This window comes from Schistocerca piceifrons, chromosome 3 (assembly GCF_021461385.2).
Source record: "Schistocerca piceifrons isolate TAMUIC-IGC-003096 chromosome 3, iqSchPice1.1, whole genome shotgun sequence".
Lineage (NCBI taxonomy): Eukaryota > Metazoa > Arthropoda > Insecta > Orthoptera > Acrididae > Schistocerca > Schistocerca piceifrons.
In genome coordinates, this window is record NC_060140.1 from 947,276,725 (window position 1) to 947,296,428 (window position 19,704).

The following is a 19,704-nucleotide window of genomic DNA, read 5'->3' on the forward strand; positions in this document are numbered from 1 at the left end:
CCGTTAGGCCGTCTTCCGCTCACGCCCCAACATCGTGCAGCCCGCCTCCAGTGGTGTCGCGACAGGCGTGAATGGAGGGACGAATGGAGACGTGTCGTCTTCAGCGATGAGAGTCGCTTCTGCCTTGGTGCCAATGATGGTCGTATGCGTGTTTGGCGCCGTGCAGGTGAGCGCCACAATAAGGACGGCATACGACCGAGGCACACAGGGCCAACACCCGGCATCATGGTGTGGGGAGCGATCTCCTACACTGGCCGTACACCACTGGTGATCGTCGAGAGGACACTGAATAGTGCACGGTACATCCAAACCGTCATCGAACTCATCGTTCTACCATTCCTAGACCGGCAAGGGAACTTGCTGTTCCAACAGGACAATGCACGTCCGCATGTATCCCGTGCCACCCAACGTGCTCTAGAAGGTGTAAGTCAACTACCCTGGCCAGCAAGATCTCCGGATCTGTCCCCCATTGAGCATGTTTGGGACTGGATGAAGCGTCGTCTCACGCGGTCTGCACGTCCAGCACGAACGCTGGTCCAACTGAGGCGCCAGGTGGAAAAGGCATGGCAAGCCGTTCCACTGGACTACATCCAGCATTTCTACGATCGTCTCCATGGGAGAATAGCAGCCTGCATTGCTGCGAAAGGTGGCTATACACTGTACTAGTGCCGACATTGTGCATGCTCTGTTGCCTGTGTCTATGTGCCTGTGGTTCTGTCAGTGTGATCATGTGATGTATCTGACCCCAGGAATGTGTCAATAAAGTTTCCCCTTCCTGGGACAATGAACTCACGGTGTTGTTATTTCAATTTCCAGGAGTGTATATACATTCACTTATGAAATTTGTTATTAACAATCCGAACGAATTGAAAAGTAATAGCAGTGTACATGGCTACAACACTAGGAGAAAGGATGATCTTCACTACTCAAGGTTAAATCTAACTTTGGCTCAGAAGGGGATAAATTATGCTGCCACAGAAGTCTTTGGTCACTTAACTAATAGCATCAAAAGTCTGACAGATAGCCATATAGCATTTAAAAGGAAATTAAAAGAATTTCTTAATGGCAACTTCTTCTACTCATTAGATGAATTTTTGGATATAGTAAGTGGGTAATTTCCCCAACCCCCACAAAAAAAATTAAAAATATTAAGTGTCGTGTAATATTTTGTGTAACGTAATATCTTGTATAGACACCTTTTATTAACGTGACACGTTCCACATTATTACGAAGTGTCGTATTCATGATCTATGGAACAAGTACTAATCTAATCTAATCTAAAGTGATGTTCGTCTCACTTGTTGTAAACCGAACGGTCACGAAAGTCGACAGACAGTTCTTCCCGTCTTCGGTACAGATCGTGACGTCAAAATGACGTCACGCGTGCATGAAGTCTTGTGAACTGAGTGTTACCTGACTGTGACGTATTGTTGGTGTCGTACCGCCATTTATAGCATAATTCTGCTTTCTGTGGCCGCTGTGCCATTTGGTTCCCTTTTGTCTTTCCGAGCCGTTTTGTTATTCCTTGAAACGAACATTATCTCAGATTTTTCCTGCTCAGGTGGATTAGCTGACCAACTAGATCTTAATACAAATATTAATAAATCGAGTGTTGCACTCCAGACTTGTTTAACTTGAAATCTCCATAATGGTTTATTAGGGTTCAGAAGTATTCATTTCGATAGACTCCTTAATTACGCTGTCCCAGGAATACTTTGAAGTAAACGATCTAGAGCGCGCCAAGCTCTGACTGATGTGCGTCTGCTGATACTATAACATTGCAATAATACCCTTAGCTTGTAGCAGACGGAACCTGCAGAGTCTCTGAAGGAATTAAAGATATTAGTTGCGCATGTCAGATGTCTCTACCGGAAGTTATGAGCTCTTAGGCACTGTGAGCGTGATTTTGTTCGTGCGCCAAGCTTCATGGACGAAAAAGAAAAAATGGAAATTTGTGGTAAGGTCTTATGGGACCAAACAGCTGTTGTCATCGGCCCCTAAGTTTACACACTACTTAATCTAACTTAAACTAACTTACTCCAAGGACAATACACACACCCATGCCCGAGGGAGAACTCGAACCTCTGACGGGGACTTTATGGACGGTTTGCCTCAATGAGACGAACTTAATAATTGTATTTTATTGAGAAGAAGAAAGTTTAGCATTTATTCTAATTTGGAAGGGAACTACTTTCTGTACTGAGACGGTGGCGCAAGTAACGTGTGTTTGGAGAGGACCAGTCACACGATTCTCGCTCTGTTTCAGTTGTGAGCAGACCCGGAGTGCAGTCATTGCAAAAGTAAACTGCGTCATTTGTTTTAACTATGACTTTGTTTTGTCGAGCTAGCCGCAAAGACTTAAAAAGACCTCGAAAACGCGATAACTGATACTGAACAACAGATCATCTCTTAGACCTCAACCGGTTAAATAATCCTCGGAGGAAAAAATGACATTAGGGAAAAATATTTGTTTTGAGGTCCCCTACAACCTCCCAGAGTTTGTCGGTTTAAATACTTTTCGCCCTGTACAAGACAACGTTAACGTGAAGTGGTGTTTTGGCGTGCCTCTGGGGCTGAGGACTTGCCGTTGCAGACTACAACATGTTCGTGGAGGAGTACCGCAAGAGCCCGCAGAGCACGTGGATCATGAAGCCGTGCGGGAAGTCGCAGGGCGCGGGCATCTTCCTCATCAACAAGCTGTCCAAGCTGAAGCGGTGGTCGCGCGAGAGCAAGATGCCCTTCAACCCGGCGCTCGTCAAGGAGTCCTACGTCATCTCTCGGTGAGTGCGTGCAGGCGGCGCAACGCAGGGCGTAGGGGCGTGCGTTTGTACGGGAGGCGCAAATGGCTCACGCTAACATGTTGCCCGTAATGTCCGAGTAGCGGGTGGGGCACGTTTAGACACAGTACTGTACTTTTCTGGGGGACTACTGTCGCTAGAGCGCTACCAAGGTCCCACACAATCCTGTAAATGGTCTAATGTGAACAGTGTAGAAGGCGGCCATTGTGGTGGCAAACGTACGAGCCTTTGGTTATAAGACATCATCATCTCAGTTATGTCACAAACAAAATATATGAAGAGTCCAGGGGAAAAACCTAATAAGCCCAAACCCCAAAACTTCTGTTTTTCTCATGATTTAATAGACCAGCCAGTGCAGTTTTAGCTGGTTTTATAGAACTGATCAAAAACCTGATGAGTCAAGAGATATTCTGATACCTTGTAAGGATGTGCATGCGAGAAACATTACAAGTCCACGCAAAACAGGGGAATATTCTGACAAGTCCAGAGACTGCAACGATAAAATCTTATGACTTAATGATTCCCAGCCCGCGCAGGTCTGTTGTCACTAGTGTTATCGTTGTATTATCATTGTTGTCACAGTCATTGTTGTATATAAGTTGACCATTATTGTTAGCTTTGAGTTTGTGAAGGAAGTTAGATCTATCATTGTATTCTGTCAGTGTAAAATGAATACAGAAGACAGTGACTCATCTACTTGCCAAGAAAAACATAGAACGTCATCAAAGAAGCTGACAAAGAAAAGGAAGAAGTATAGTCGTGTTAGAAATGCCTCCAAACGTTTAAGATTGCAGTCACATGAAACAGGAGAACAATGTAAGTGCAAAAACAAGTGATGAAAATAAAAGGAAAATTGTTAATCACATAAATCGCTTTTAAAATCATGATGAAATAAACCTCTATTTAAGTGATTTAATCACAGTGGTTCCTCTACAGTGCAGGCGTCCTAGAAGAGAAGAGCAGGAAGCAAAGTTTCATGATGTATCATATAAATTCAGTGTTTGTATTACCTTTAATGGAAGTGTCCAAGAAGTTCATGTGTGCAAGCAACCATTCATGTCGTTACATGGCATAAAGAAGAGCAAGGTAGATCATTTACTGAAGAAACTTAAATCCGGAGACCAACCTCTACGAGACGGTCGAGGGAAACACAGATCCCGCCCAATAGATTTGAAAGATGAAACACGTTCATTAATAAGAGGACACATTAATCATTTAAAGGTCGCAACAACCACTACAGTTTGACGAAGTTAGAAAACAATTGCCTACCAGGTCTTTTAATATTAAAAAAATGTTCCATATGTTCAAGGAGAAGTTTTAGGACCAGAACGTGTCGTATGAAACATACCGCGCTATATTCAATTCAGATTTGAGTATAAGTTTTTGATATCCACAATCTGATACTTGGGGCTCTTGCTATGAGTATCTAACCAAGAAGAAAAATTTGGAGAAGGAACTGACTTTAACGTCATCTGATGGAAATAAAGTAAGGCTTCATCCCGAATTTCGATACAATGAAATAGCCCATGAATTGCATCTCAGAAAACAAAAAGTGTTCTATGGCAGTAAAAAAAGGCAAATATGAAATATCAAAAAAATCCATCAAAGGTTGCAATTACGATGGACTATAGCAAAAACTTTCCTTGTCCAAATATAAAGACAAATCAAGTTTATTATAAACGACAGTTTTCTGTATTTATATTCAATGTTCATGTTTTGGCAAAAGGGGACAGCTATTTTTACATGTATCCCGAGAGCACAGGCCGAAAAGGAGCAGACGAAGTTTCATCGTTCCTTCATCATTTTGCGCACAATTTTCTAAATCCAGAAGTCAGACATCTGGAGATCTTCTGTGACATCTGCGGAGGGCAAAACAAGAATGCCACCGTGTTCAGATTCCTTCACCATCTGGTCCATACAGAAAAACGATTGGACTATGTAAAGATGACATTCCCCATAAGAGGTCATTCGTACCTCGAATGTGATAAAAATATTGGTATGATAGAGCAAACTCAGGAATGTCAAATTCCAAAGGACTGGTGTCAGGTTTTTCGGAATTCACGCACACACCCTTCGCCTTTTGTCATCATTGATGTTGAGGAGTAACCAGAGATAATCAAATGCTGGACAGAGCATCTGGATAATACGATATACAAGAAGAAACTCCCTTTCCAGTCCAGGCCTATAAGAGAATTAGAAGTGACACGACACCACGCAACACTGGTTCAGTATAGAGGAAGCTACAATGGAGCATATGAGCAAGCTTCATTGCTTCTTCGTGGAAAGAAAGGGCAAGATTCCAGCCTGAAAGAAGGCGAGTTCAGCCTGCCCTCTGTTAAATATGAAGGTATAGCAATTCTTTTACAGCAATATGATTTGAAACTTTTTTATTTATAGAAATAAGTAATTTTTAGTATTACCTATTTAAATTAAGGGATTCTGATTTTTTTCAGGTGATCTTAAAATATCTACTGAGAAACACAGAGATTTACAAGACATGAAAAGATTTTTCCATGGTGAAATGCAAGTGTATTTTGATCGTCTTTTGCATTAATCCACCATAGAAACAGCACAGGACCTTTTATAGACAATTATTAAATGGTTATATGAGATAATTTTTGTTGTAACATGAATTTGAAATCTTGTAGTTACCTTCAATATGTTATAGACTTGTGATATTTTCCTCTGTGGGACCTGCCTTCTTAATAAAATGCATCGTATTATTCTAAATCCTATTCAGATGTGTATAATTTCAGCAGTACTCTTTCTCTGAAAGATATATTAAGGTCTAAAACAAAAATGATATTTAACTTGAAAAACTAAAATTTTATGAGTCTTTAAATTTTAAATTTCATTTCCTGAAAAAAAGAAAAGAATTGTGACTTATTAGGTTTTTCCCCTGGACTCTTCATTTAGGTACAGGGTGATTATAAATAAAGTTAAACTTTCAAAACGCTGTAGAAATAACACCACTGGTCAGAATGACGTCAAATTGCAACGGAATATTATCGGAGAAGGGGGAAAACGTATGGCAGAAGAAAAACAATAGCGTGAAAATTGATCAATAGATGGCGTTGTATGTGGCAGAATACGAAAATGAAAACATGTCATGCACACGACCCATTGAAGTTGGTATAAACACGCCGGCTACACGGCTTTCCCTCCTTTTGGGCTGCGACGTTCGATTGCAGGATCGCGCTCTGCTTGTAAAGCTGTACTACAAGAGCGGTAACTGTGCACGCGTGTCTCTGCAGAAGTTCCGGACACTGAAGGGTTTGAAGAAAGTCGTTGATCCGATGGCTGCCGTAGGTCTGGAGAAAATGATTCGGAAGTTCGAAAAGATGGGTTCTTTTGGTGTGTTAGAGGGAGGAAACGAACTGATTCGATGTCAGTGGAAGCAGTGGCCACAGCTATGCAGCAGGTGATGAGTGGTGGTGTGCAAATGTGTAGAGCATGGAGAACTGCCCGAACATTGGGCATACGCGTGAGTACGGTGTGTAAAATTCTACGGAACATCCTTCTTTGCTATCCATTTAGAATTACCCATGTGCAAGAGTTACTTCCTGTTGACCTGCCAGCAAGAGAAACTCTTGCTTTAGAATTTCTTGCTCGCATCGAAGTGGGCATTGATTGGCCGTGGAAGATTTTGTGGACAGACGAAGCCCACCACCTGGCAAGATGAGTCAATACACACACAGAATTGTCGAATGTGGGCAACGGAACCTCCACACCAAATCAACCACTACTTCTTCGTCCTCAAAAATTCACTGTGTGGTGCGGGTTTACGGCGTCATTTATCATAGGGCCATGTTTTTCCGAAGAGACAGGCGCTTCAGATCCTGTTACCTGTACCGTCACTGGTAAACGCTGTGAGTGTCTTTTCCGCAACCCCGTCATTCCAGCTTTCCAGCAGCGTGGATGTGTGGATGGGATCATTTTTATGCAAGATGGTGCACCTCCGCACGTGGCAAATACAGTTAAGCAGCTGCTGAAGCGCCATTTCGGAAATGCTAGAATTATCAGCCGCCATTTCCCTACAGCCTCGCTGTCCCGACCACCCGATCTTAATCTATGTGACTTGTGGCTGTGGGGCTATCTGAACGATGTTGTGTTGACTGTTCATATTGGAAACTTTGCTGCGTAGAAAGCACGCATTGCGCAACACATTTTAAATGTGACCCCAGAAACACTTGGATCAGTTGTAGAGCATGTTGTTTCTCGATTTCAACTTGTAGAGAACGGTGGACAGCATATTGAACATGTTTTGCGCCAGTCACACGGAAATTAATAATCCGATTTGATTTTGATTCAAGCTCTTTATGCGGTTTTTGGCCTCAAGACAATTAAAAACCGATTTTTACTATCCGATGTGATATGACCTTGTTGTGGTGGATGGGCTTACGTGACTAACAGTATCACATCTGTACACCCATGCACACTGACTAGTTGAGTTTGTTTAACATCAAACATACACCTTAGGCACTGTTGTGTGATTCATTTGTCATTGGTAGTCGACCACTATTAAATTATGATGCTTACAGCGCCATCCATTGCTATATTTTGTAAATATTTATTTTTCTTCTGCCCTACGTTTTCCCCCTTCTCTGATAATAGTCCGTTGCAATTTGACGTCATTCTGGCCAGTGGTGTTATTTCTACAGCGATTTGAAAGTTTAACTTTAATTACGATCACCCTGTATGTAACTACAAGGTTGCTGTTTAATTTATGTGAACAAACACTGTTCACCCATTTGTTTTTTACTTACTACAAGAAATTTGTCATAACTCTTTGTTCATAACCAAAAGCAGCTTCTTACGTTAGCATGTGCGCAAATAGTTGCATGTCATTGTTTAGTGCCCCAAGTTTTTGAACGAAATGTTTTTATTTTCGAGCCTCACATCCAACAGTCATATTAAACATAGCAGTCGAGTGTCGTTATTTTTACAAGCTGTTTGAGCTCTCTGCAGTGGAAGATTAGCGCTGCCATCTACCGAGGCTTTCACAAACTTCATAGCACCAGTTGAGTGAACGTCTTAGCGCGAAGGACATTATGACAACGCAGAAAGTGAGTAAGCGTGTATTTGTGCAAGGTGAATAAATCTCAACTACCGAAGCATACCTGTTAGAATCGAGAACAGATATAGGTTCGTTAACAGGGAATTATTTTTCTTTACAAGGTACATTTGTAAAATTTGAAAGCCTGAAAATTACTACAGTTGTTTCGAAAGTAAGTCAGACATAGCGAGGGGGTATGTCTACGCAGTTCTGTTGGGGCACGCTTACTCACTTCTGCGTTGTCATCCTACCTGATAACCCAGTCAAGGAAACTTTAAGACAGAAACTGTGGAAATTACTAGAAGATCTGTTTGAACCTAATGAATCTCAAGCAGAAAGATTTAATTATGTTAGAGCAAGGACTGATAAGGGCAAGAAATTGCTAAGAACAAGGACAAGGAAAAACGTCCGTAGCCCTACTCCTGACGTCATCATTGTTGTGCACAAAGGTAGATTTTCACGTCGTTACTCTCCGTGCTCTCCTGTCTTCTGCCATTCTCTTCTCGTCCGCGTAACTACCGCTTCCTTTTACGTCGTCTATCAGACTGTGTATCTCCGGCTACCTCTCAATTTCCTCTCACCAACTAGTCCTTTCAAAGCGTCTGTTTAGCAAGCACTCGCGCCTAAACGAATGTCCCACCCATTTGTTCTTCCTCCCTCTTACGGCCTGCAGTATTTTGATGAGTAGGATGAAAACTGCCTTTGTATTTACTGCTTGGAATGATACGATCAACCGCAAATAAATCAAGAGTGAGTCCAGCGCCTTAGATGTAACAGGTGAGCTCATGACGATTCTACCAGAGGAAAGACATTATTTTTAGTGTGCATAAATTGCAGCTCGGACAGTAATGGTAAGTAGGCCTTTAATTAACATTCAAACATCGGTGTAGGCTAACAGGTGGAAATTTGTTTACTGCTAGTGAAATAGTTGTGTTTTACCGTGTTAATTGGTGTAAGCAAGCTTTTAATTTTGTTTACTGCTAGTAAAACATATTTCGAAAATTTCAGGAGTGGGTTTTGTTTACTCTTTTGTGTTCTACGATACGGCTAAACGAGCCCCAGTAGGTGCGTAAACCTGCCTGATACCCGGGGCACGTTCACGCATTCGACTGCAGCTTAAGTAAAATTATTTTATTGATTGGTGACTCCATAGAGTCCTGTGCACTACGACCAGATAATGGGTATACTTGGAAGAAGAGACAGCATTGGTCGTATATTTTTGTTTATTATCGCAAAATCGATTTTCGGTCACTTAGTGACCGTCTTCAGTGCTGTAATATATAACTTAAATTAGTAAGCACTGGTGTCAATAAGCTTACGGCGATCACATGACTGTTTGGTAGTTCTGGCAAGTATCTGCCGTTGCCGTTTGCGTATAGGATATTTTTTGCGAAAGTCGGGTGGTATGTCTCAAGTCTCAAGATTCACTGATTTTACACACCAATTTAAATAGTCGCTTGGTAGCCTCTCCCCCCCACCCCCCACCCCCCACCCCCACCCCACATTGGCTTGGGAAATTCCGATAGGAATGTTATCTGCCCCTTCTGCCTTATATACTCGCAAGTCTTCCAAAGTTCTTCTAAAATTTGACTCTAATACTGGACCCTCTACTGCTGTGTCGTCCGAACAAGACACAGCCAGGGCAAACGCACCGCAGGCGCAAAGGTGCGAGTTGGTGCCAGTGCCACAGGAGAGACTCGCCACTGGCGCCAGTTTCCATCAGCGCCACGGGCGGCACTGAGGATGAAGATATCGACTCCGTCTCGGCCAATGGTCGGCCGAGTACAGTCCGCCAATGACCGGGCGGCAACGGACAGGAGCCTACTCGGAAGACAGAAGAGCAGCTCTGGCCCACTTGCTTATAGATCATCGTCCAGGGCTGACTTAGAAGGGAATGTCGTTTAGTGAACTCTTAGAAGTAAACACACAGTGGTTGTATACAGGGTGATCCATTGATAGTGACTGGGCCAAATATCTCACGAAATAAGCATCATCATAATCATCATTTAAGACTGATCATGCCTTTCAGCGTTCAGTCTGGAGCATAGCCCCCTTATAAAATTCCTCCATGGTCCCCTATTCAGTGCTAACATTGGTGCCTCTTCTGATGTTAAACCTATTACTTTAAAATCATTCTTAACCGAATCCAGGTACCTTCTCCTTGGTCTGCCCCGACTCCTCCTACCCTCTACTGCTGAACGCATGAGTCTCTTGGATAACCTTGCTTCTCCCATGCGTGTAACACGACCCCACCATCTAAGCTTGTTCGCCCTGGCTGCTATATCTATAGAGTTCATTCCCAGTTTTTCTCTGATTTCCTCATTGTGGACACCCTCCTGCCATTGTTCCCATCTACTAGTACCTGCAATCATCCTAGCTGCTTTCATATCCGTAACCTCAACCTTGTTGATAAGGTAACCTGAATCCACCCAGCTTTCGCTCCCATACAACAAAGTTGGTCGAAAGATTGAACGGTGCACAGATAACTTAGTCTTGGTACTGACTTCCTTCTTGCAGAAGAGAGTAGATCGTAGCTGAGCGTTCACTGCATTAGCTTTGCTACACCTCGCTTCCAGTTCTTTCACTATGTTGCCATCCTGTGAGAATATGCATCCTAAGTACTTGAAACCGTCCACCTGTTCTAACTTTGTTCCTCCTATTTGGCACTCAATCCGTTTATATTTCTTTCCCACTGACATTACTTTCGTTTTGGAGATGCTAAACTTCATACCATAGTCCTTACATTTCTGATCTAGCTCTGAAATATTACTTTGCAAACTTTCAATCGAATCTGCCATCACAACTAAGTCATCCGCATATGCAAGACTGCTTATTTTGTGTTCACATATCTTAATCTCACCCAGCCAGTCTATTGTTTTCAATATATGATCCATAAATAATATGAACAACAGTGGAGACAGGTTGCAGCCTTGTCTTACCCCTGAAACTACTCTGAACCATGAACTCAGTTTACCGTCAACTCTAACTGCTGCCTGACTATCTATGTAAAGACCTTTAATTGCTTGCAATAGTTTGCCTCCTATTCCACAATCACGTAGAACAGAAAATAACTTCCTCCTAGGAACCCGGTCATATGCCTTGTCTCGATCTATAAAACATAGATACAATTCCCTGTTCCACTCGTAACACTTCTCCATTATTTGCCGTAAGCTAAAGATCTGGTCCTGACAACCTCTAAGAGGCCTAAACCCACACTGATTTCCATCCAATTTGTCCTCAACTAATACTCGCACTTTCCTTTCAACAATACCTGAGAAGATTTTACCAACAACGCTGATTAAAGAGATACCTCTGTAGTTGTTACAATATTTTCTGTTTCCATGTTTAAAGATTGGTGTGATTACTGCTTTCGTCCAGTCTGATGGAACCTGTCCCGACTCCCAGGCCATTTCAATTATCCTGTGTAGCCATTTAAGACCTGACATTCCACTGTATTTGATGAGTTCCGACTTAATTTCATCAACCTCAGCTGCTTTATTGCACTGCAATCTATTGACCATTTTCTCCACTTCCTCAAATGTGATCCTATTTCCATCATCAAACGAAAAAACTACAAAGCACGAAACTCGTATAGCTTGAAGGGGGAAACCAGATGGCGCTATGACTGGCCTGCTAGATGGCGCTGCCATAGGTCAAACGAATATCAACTGCATATTTTTAAATAGGAACCCCCCATTTTTATTACATATTCGTGTAGTACGTAAATAAATATGAATGTTTCAGTTGGACCACTTTTTTCGCTTTGTAATAGTCACAAACGTGTAAGTACGTGGTATCACGTAACATTCCGCCAGTGCAGACGGTATTTCCTTCGTGATACATTATCCGTGTTAAAATGGACTGTTCAGCAATATCGTCTTGATGTATGGCTATTGTGATCAAAATGCCCAACGGGCGTGTGCTATGTATGTTGATCGGTATCCTGGATGACATCATCGAAGTGTCCGGCCAGTTCGCCGGATATTTAATGTTATTTAAGGTAACAGCAAGTGTTGAGCCACATGTGTAACGTCAACCACGACCTGCAACAAATGATGATGGCCAAGTAGGTGTTTTAGCTGCTGTCGCGGCTAATCCGCACATCAGCAGCAGGCAGACTGCGCGATAATCGGGAATCTCAAAAACGTCGGTGTTGAGAATGGTACATCAACATAGATTCCACCCGTACCATATTTCTGTGCACCAGGAATTGCATGGCGACGACTTTGAACGTCGTGTACAGTTCTGCCACTGGGCACAAGAGAAATTACCGGACGATGACAGATTTTTTGCACGCGTTCTATTTAGCGACGAAGCGTCATTCACCAACAGCGGTAACGTAAACCGGCATAATATGCACTATTGGGCAACGGAAAATCCACGTTTGCTACGACAAGTGGAACATCAGCGACCTTGGCGGGTTAATGTATGGTGCTGCATTATCGGAGGAAGGATAACTGGCCCCCATTTTATCGATGGCAATCTAAATGGCGCAATGTATGCTGATTTCCTACGTTATGTTCTACCGATGTTACTACAAGATGTTTCACTGCATGACAGAATGGCGATGCACTTCCAGCATGATGGATGTCCGGCACATAGCTCGGGTGCGGTTGAAGCGGTATTGAATAGCATACTTCATGACAGGTGGATTGGTCGTCGAAGCACCATACCATGGCCCGCACGTTCACAGGATCTGACGTCCCCGGATTTCTTTCTGTGGGGAAAGTTGAAGGATATTTGCCACCGTGATCAACCGACAACGCCTGGCAACATGCGTCAGCGCACTGTCAATGCATGTGCGAACATTACGGATGGCGAACTACTCGCTGTTGAGAGGAATGTCGTTACACGTATTGCCAAATGCATTGAGGTTGACGGACATCATTTTGGGCATTTATTGCATCAATGTGGTATTTACAGGTAATCACGCTGTAACAGCATGCGTTCTCAGAAGTGATAAGTTCACAAAGGTACATGTATCACATTGGAACAAACGAATTAAATGTTCAGACGTACCTACGTTCTGTATTTTAATTTAAAAAACCTGCCTCTTACCAACTGTTCGTCTAAAATTGTGAGCCATATGTTTGTGACTATTACAGCGCCATCTATCGGAAAGCGAAAAAAGTGATCCTACTAAAACATTAATATTTCTTTACGTACTACACGAATGAGTAATAAAAATGGGGGCTCCTATTTAAAAAAAAATTGATATCCATTTGACCTATGGCAACGCCATCTAGTGGGCCAACCATAGCGCTATCTGGTTTCCCCCTTCAAGCTAAACAAGTTTTGTTCTTTGTAGTTTTTTCGTTTGACGCTTATTTCATGAGATATTTGGCCCGGTCACTATCAGTGGATCACTCTGTATAGCGATTGCTTTGTACTGTGAAGTTTACGTACGATTATTTGCACTTAACGATTGAGGGACATTTTTGTGTTATATTACAAGCAGACGGATTTACGGGCACCAGAGATGCAATAGGGCTCCTACGAATCTTGGGAGAAAGGTTTATTGAAAAAGGAAGAGACCTATATATGTGCTTCATCGATTTAGAAAAGGCATTTGACAATGTGGTTTGGGGCAAACTGGCGACTATTATGAGGGAAAAGAGAGTGGACTGGAAAACCAGAAGACTTATAAACTCATTGTACCTTAATCAAAAAGTTTCAGTTAAAGTGAGAGGAGAAAGTACAAACTGGATCAGACTAGGGAAAGGAGCAAGACAAGGATGCTGTTTATCACCTACTCTTTTCAACCTGTACTTGGAAAATATGATTGACCAATGCTCATTAGACGACAAAGGAGTAGAAATTGGAGGAAGAAGAGTAGAGTGCTTGAGATTTGCTGATGACATGGTCCTTCTAGCCACAGGGGAAAAAGAATTACGGGATTTGGTGGACACCATTGCAACTAACGGAAAAAATATGGAATGAAAATTAACACAAATAAAACCAAAGTATTGGCAATAGGAGGAAATAAGGAAATAAAAATTGTGCTGAATGGAGAAACACTAGAACAGGTGCAAAATTTTAAGTATCTTGGAAGCAGGATAGACACGGACTGGAAGTGCACCACAGAAATTAAAACAAGGATAGCAATGGAAAAAGAAGCGTTTTATAAGAAAAGGAGAATCTTCTGCAGCGGTCTGGACAGAGAACTCAGAAAGAGACTCATAAAATGCCTTGTATGGAGTTTTCTTCTATATGGCGCTGAAACATGGACTATGAGGAAAAAAGACAGAGAAAGGCTGGAGGCTTTTGAGATCTGGACATGGCGGAAGATGGAAAGAATAAGTTGGATGGACGGAGTAAAAAATGAAGAGGTACTGAGAAGAGTGGGAGAGAAAAGACAGTTGCTAGATGTAATAAAGAGAAGAAAAAGAAATTGGATTGGGCATATATTAAGAAAGAATGACGGACTGATAAAAACAGTTTTAGAAGGTTATGTAGAAGGGAAAAGGAAGCGAGGAAGGAAGAGATTCCAGATACTGGGGCATGGCGGTGTGATAGTGGCAGGCAGAAACTGCCTTAGCGGTGTACTGCACCAGGAGCCGTTTCACGGACTCACAGACTCGGCCTACCGCAACAACAGTGGCAACTCGCCTGCACAGCAGTAGCAACGAGGGATTCACCAAATCTGTGCCTTCCATATCGACTCCCACTTCCCCATCGATCTCGTCCTCCGCTCGCAGGGGCCTTGAATGCACACACTTTCTACCCGTAAGCTCTCTCCTCTGCCCTATATGCTCGAATTCCCATCGCACTCTTAGCCGGCCGCTGTGGCCGAGCGGTTTTGACGGTTCAGACTGGAACTGCGCGACCGCTACGGTCGCAGGTTCGAATCCTGCCTCGGGCTTGGATGACCGACTCGTGGCGATAACATGTTAGACCTTCTGGTGACAAACAGACCCGAACTATTTGAAACAGTTAACGCAGAACAGGGAATCAACGATCATTAAGCGGTTACGGCATCGATGATTTCAGCCGTAAATAGAAATATTAAAAAATGTAGAAAGATTTTTCTGTTTAGCAAAAGTGACAAAAAGCAGATTTCAGAGTACCTGACGGCTCAACATAAAAGTTTTGTCTCAAGTACAGATAGTGTTGACGATCAGTTGACGAAGTTCAAAACCGTCGTACAATATGCGTTAGATGAGTATGTGCCAAGCAAGATCTTAAGAAATGGAAAAAAGCCATCGTGGTACAACAACCGAGTTACAAAACAGCTGCAGAAGCAAAGGGAACTTCACAGCAAACATAAATATAGCCAAAGCCTTGCAGGTAAACAAAAATTACGCTAAGCGAAATGTAGTGTGAGGAGGGCTATGCGAGAGGCGTTCAATGAATTCGAAAGTAAAGTTCTATGTACTGACTTGGCAGAAAATCCTAAGAAATTTTGGTCTTATGTCAAAGCGGTAGGTGGATCAAAACAAAATGTCCAGACACTCTGTGACCAAAATGGTAATGGAACAGAGGATGACAGACTAAAGGCCGAAATACTAAATGTCTTTTTACAAAGCTGTTTCACAGAGGAAGACTGCACTGTAGTTCCTTCTCTAGATTGTCGCACAGATGACAAAATGGTAGATATCGAAATAGACGACAGAGGGATAGATTAAAATCGCTCAAAAGAGGAAAGGCCGCTGGACCTGGTGGGATACCAGTTCGATTTTACATAGAGTACGCGAAGGAACTTGCCCCCCTTCTTGCAGCGGTGTACCGTAGGTCTCTAGAAGAGCGTAGCGTTCCAAAGGATTGGAAAAGGGCACAGGTCATCCCCGTTTTCAAGAAGGGACGTCGAACAGATGTGCAGAACTATAGACCTATATCTCTAACGTCGATCAGTTGTAGAATTTTGGAACACGTATTATGTTCGAGTGGAATGACTTTTCTAGAGAGTAGAAATCTACTCTGTAGGGATCAGCATAGGTTTCGAAAAAGACGGTCGTGTCAAACCCAGCTCGCGCTATTCGTCCACGAGACTCAGAGGCCCATAGACACGGGTTCACAGGTAGATGCCGTGTTTCTTGACTTCCGCAAGGCGTTCGATACAGTTCCCCACAATCGTTTAATGAACAAAGTAGGAGCATATGGACTATCAGACCAATTGTGCGATTGGATTGAAGAGTTCCTAGATAAGAGAACGCAGCATGTCATTCTCAATGGAGAGAAATCTTCCGAAGTAAGAGTGATTTCAGGTGTGCCACAGGGGAGTGTCTTAGGACCGTTGCTATTCACAATATACATAAATGATCTTATGGATAACATCGGAAGTTTACTGAGGCGTTTTGCGCATGATGCTGTAGTATATCGAGAGGTCGTAACAATGGAAAATTGTACTGAAATGCAGGAGGATCTGCAGCGAATTGACGCATGGTGCAGGGAATGGCAATTGAATCTCAATGTAGACAAGTGTAATGTGCTGCGAATACATTGAAAGATAGTTCCCTCATCATTTAGCTACAAAATAGCAGGTCAGCAACTGGAAGCAGTTAATTCCATAAATTATCTGGGAGTAGGCATTAGGAGTGATTTAAAATGGAATGATTGTATAAAGTTGATCGTCGGTAAAGCAGATGCCAGACTGAGATTCATTGGAAGAAACCTAAGGAAATGCAGTCAGAAAACAAAGGAAGTAGGTTACAGTACACTTGTTCACGCACTGCTTGAATAATGCTCAGCAGTGTGGGATCCGTACCAGATAGGGTTGATAGAAGAGATAGAGAAGATACAACGAAGAGCAGCTCACTTCGTTACTGGATCATTTAGTAATCACGAAAGCGTTACGGAAATTATAGATAAACTCCAGTAGAAGACTCTACAGGAGAGACGCTCAGTAGCTCGGTACGGGTTTTGTTGAAGTTTCGAGAACATACCTTCACCGAGGAGTCAAGCAGTATATTGTTCCCTCCTACGTATATCTCGCGAAGAGACCATGAGGATAAAATCAAAGAGATTAGAGCCCAGACAGACGCATACCGACAATCTTTCTTTCCACGAACAATACGAGACTGGAATAGAAGGCAGAACCGATAGAGGTACTCAAGGTACCCTCCGCCGCACACAGTTAGGTGGCTTGCGGGGTATGGATGGAGGTGTAGATCTAGATGTAGATGTGTGATGTCCTTACTTAGTTAGGTTTAAGCAGTTCTAAGTCTAGGTGAGTGATTACGTCAGATTAAAGTCCCATAGTGCTCAAAGCCATTTGATTTTTTGCACTCTTAACGCTGACGCCCTTGCTTTTAATTCCACCGACAGTTGTTTTGAAATTTATATTTACCGAATCAGTCCTTACGACAACCATTTCTTTTTCGATTTCTTCACGTTTTCCTTCAACCATTTCACCTTAGATCCCGTGCACTTGCGATTGATTTCATTTCTCACTGGATTCTGTGTCCTTGTTCTAGAATTTTCCTGATCGTTGTTGTACTTCCTTCTTTCGTCGATCAGCTGAAGTATTTCCTCTGCTACTCAAGGATTTTTCACAGTTAAGTTACTTGTGTCGATGTTGGTCAATCCAACTTCTGATGACCGCACTTTTTAGAGGTGTCTATTTTTCTTCATCTCAACTACCTCCTGTGGTATTCATTATCACAGCTTTAGAGAATTTCAAACACATCTCATAAATCCTCAGCACTTCGTACCTCATTTCTTTGCATATCGATTCTCCCGGACGAGTCTCTTAAACTTCAGCCCAGTCATCGTCATATTTCCCAGGACATAATTGCCTAAACAGTAGCTAGCAAATTCGTATCGGGTTTGAAAGTTAATGTTATTGACAAGGAGTGCAACTCGTCTCCGGTCACTATTGGTTAGGGCGTTTTTACGACCACTTGTTTTATGCCTTGCCATATGGCTGCGATGATGTACCGTTCCTTGTCGACACGCTGAGTGGTCTGTAAATATCGGGCAGCTTCATTCACTGAGTGGTCATGAACGTCAAACACGACGGCTTCTATCTGCCATTCTGTTGAGTCTCCTCATGGACCCATCTTACCGCTCTGAATCCACACAACAGATTGGCGCGAACACACCACGTCCCTGCCACGACCCACGTATGTGGTGCAGGGTCACGTGACCTCCTGGACCAGCTCTGCGCCGTTCACAGCGCTCCAAAGCGACCAGTGGGATCCCTTAACGGTGCGAACATTATTTTGTCCGGTGAACCAATCTCCTACTAAGCTGCTAATGAGTATTGCTGTGCCGTTGCGAAACAATGGCGTGTCACTTTGTGTGCAGGTACATCGGCAACCCGCTGCTGATCGGCGGCAAGAAGTTCGACCTCCGGCTGTACGTGCTGGTCACTTCGTTCCGGCCGCTCAAGGCGTACCTCTTCCGGCTGGGCTTCTGCCGCTTCTGCACCGTCAAGTACGACGCCAGCATACAGGAGCTGGACAACATGTACGTCCACCTCACCAACGTCTCCGTCCAGAAGCACGGAGTAAGTACCCCGTCTCAGCTGCGTTCCGGAAGGGTTGCTCGACTGAGAATGCCTTTTGTATGAATGGCAGTCAAATGAAGACCCATTTATCCTTCTGTGAGACAGGACGGTCAGTGCCTGCATGGAAAAATGTTTGCGTTGCATGTGGAACCGCGATTGCAGTCAGGAGTGTACCTCTTCATCCGAAGCAAATCCACGGCCACGAATGTTTTTCTTCAGGGCATCAAAAATACGGAAATCGCATGGGGAGAGCTCGGGGCCCTATGGAGGCCGTGTAGAGGCTTCTCAGCGGAACGTCTGCAGCTTATTCGAAACAACCTTTGTGGATGGGCCCACATATTGACAAGGTTGTTTCGACTACGCTGCAGAAGTTTCGCTGGGTAGCTGTTACACATGGTCCGTAGAGTTCCGATCTCTCCACATGCGATTTCCGTAGTTTTGAAGCCCTGGAGAACGACGTTCGTGGCCGTCGATTTGCTTCGGACGAAGGGGTGCACACCTGGTGTAACACGCCCGTGAGTACTAATGGGTGGGGGGGGGGGGTACTTTTAAATTGGTTGTCGTTTCTACTTTTCTTGACCGTGCACCCTGTGCACACCACGTACCTGGTAATCCCGAGGCGGTCGTGCTGTTCTGCTCCACACTACTGCTGGCTTGCCTGAAATAATCTGTCGAAATATGCAAGCGGGTGTAGGGGAGCCACTCAACGTTAAAACACAACACTGTTCGACGTCTGGTATGAACGTCTGTATTCTGAGACTGTATGGAAATCGCAGGTTGTACTGTTTACATTCTGATTCAGAAGTGTTATCCCAATTAATGGATGATTAACAGTCCACAATATCATTCGGAAGAGCGCACGCGTAACCGACACGACGCGGGTGATTGTTGATGATGCGGAAGCCGAATGATCGTAGAAAAATTCTTACGCCCGTCACGCATACACAGATATTTGGTACCAGTCCTCCTTGACAGTAGTAATGAATGATATGGCACTGTTCGTAAAGTTATTTTTTTCAGTTCTCCAGTTCTCACTTGCACGAGCGTGCGCGTGACCGTCGCGGTGCGACTGATTGTTGATAAATGCGGAAACGCGAGGATCGAACGCACGTCCTCCCGCTCGCTACAAGACACTGGCACTTGAATGCTCTCTCTTGTGGTGACTAATTTTTGCTGATTCACATCGGTTCGCTCTGGGAGACCGAACACGGCGCGGATGATCGATGCTGTGCGACACGCAACGAGAGGATACACAAATACGTTATCAGCAGCACTGCTCATTTTTAAATTACTTCTTGACGCACCTTCCTCTGAATCACTTCCATATTTCGTCACTTTATTGTAATAGCACTTGTAGCAACACATCTACTTCCATACTAACAATGCTTTCTACATCCAGACCT

General features: G+C 43.4%; 1 protein-coding gene across 1 annotated transcript in view; it reads left to right on the forward strand.

The window, feature by feature from the left end:
* LOC124789250 (polyglutamylase complex subunit TTLL1-like) overlaps window positions 1-19,704 on the forward strand; it is a 208,769-nt gene that overhangs the window by 24,229 nt on the left and 164,836 nt on the right. The window contains exons 3-4 of the mRNA XM_047256545.1: window positions 2,594-2,780; window positions 18,100-18,301. Coding sequence (XP_047112501.1) covers window positions 2,594-2,780; window positions 18,100-18,301 — 389 coding nt within the window. The remainder of the gene's footprint in view (window positions 1-2,593; window positions 2,781-18,099; window positions 18,302-19,704) is intronic.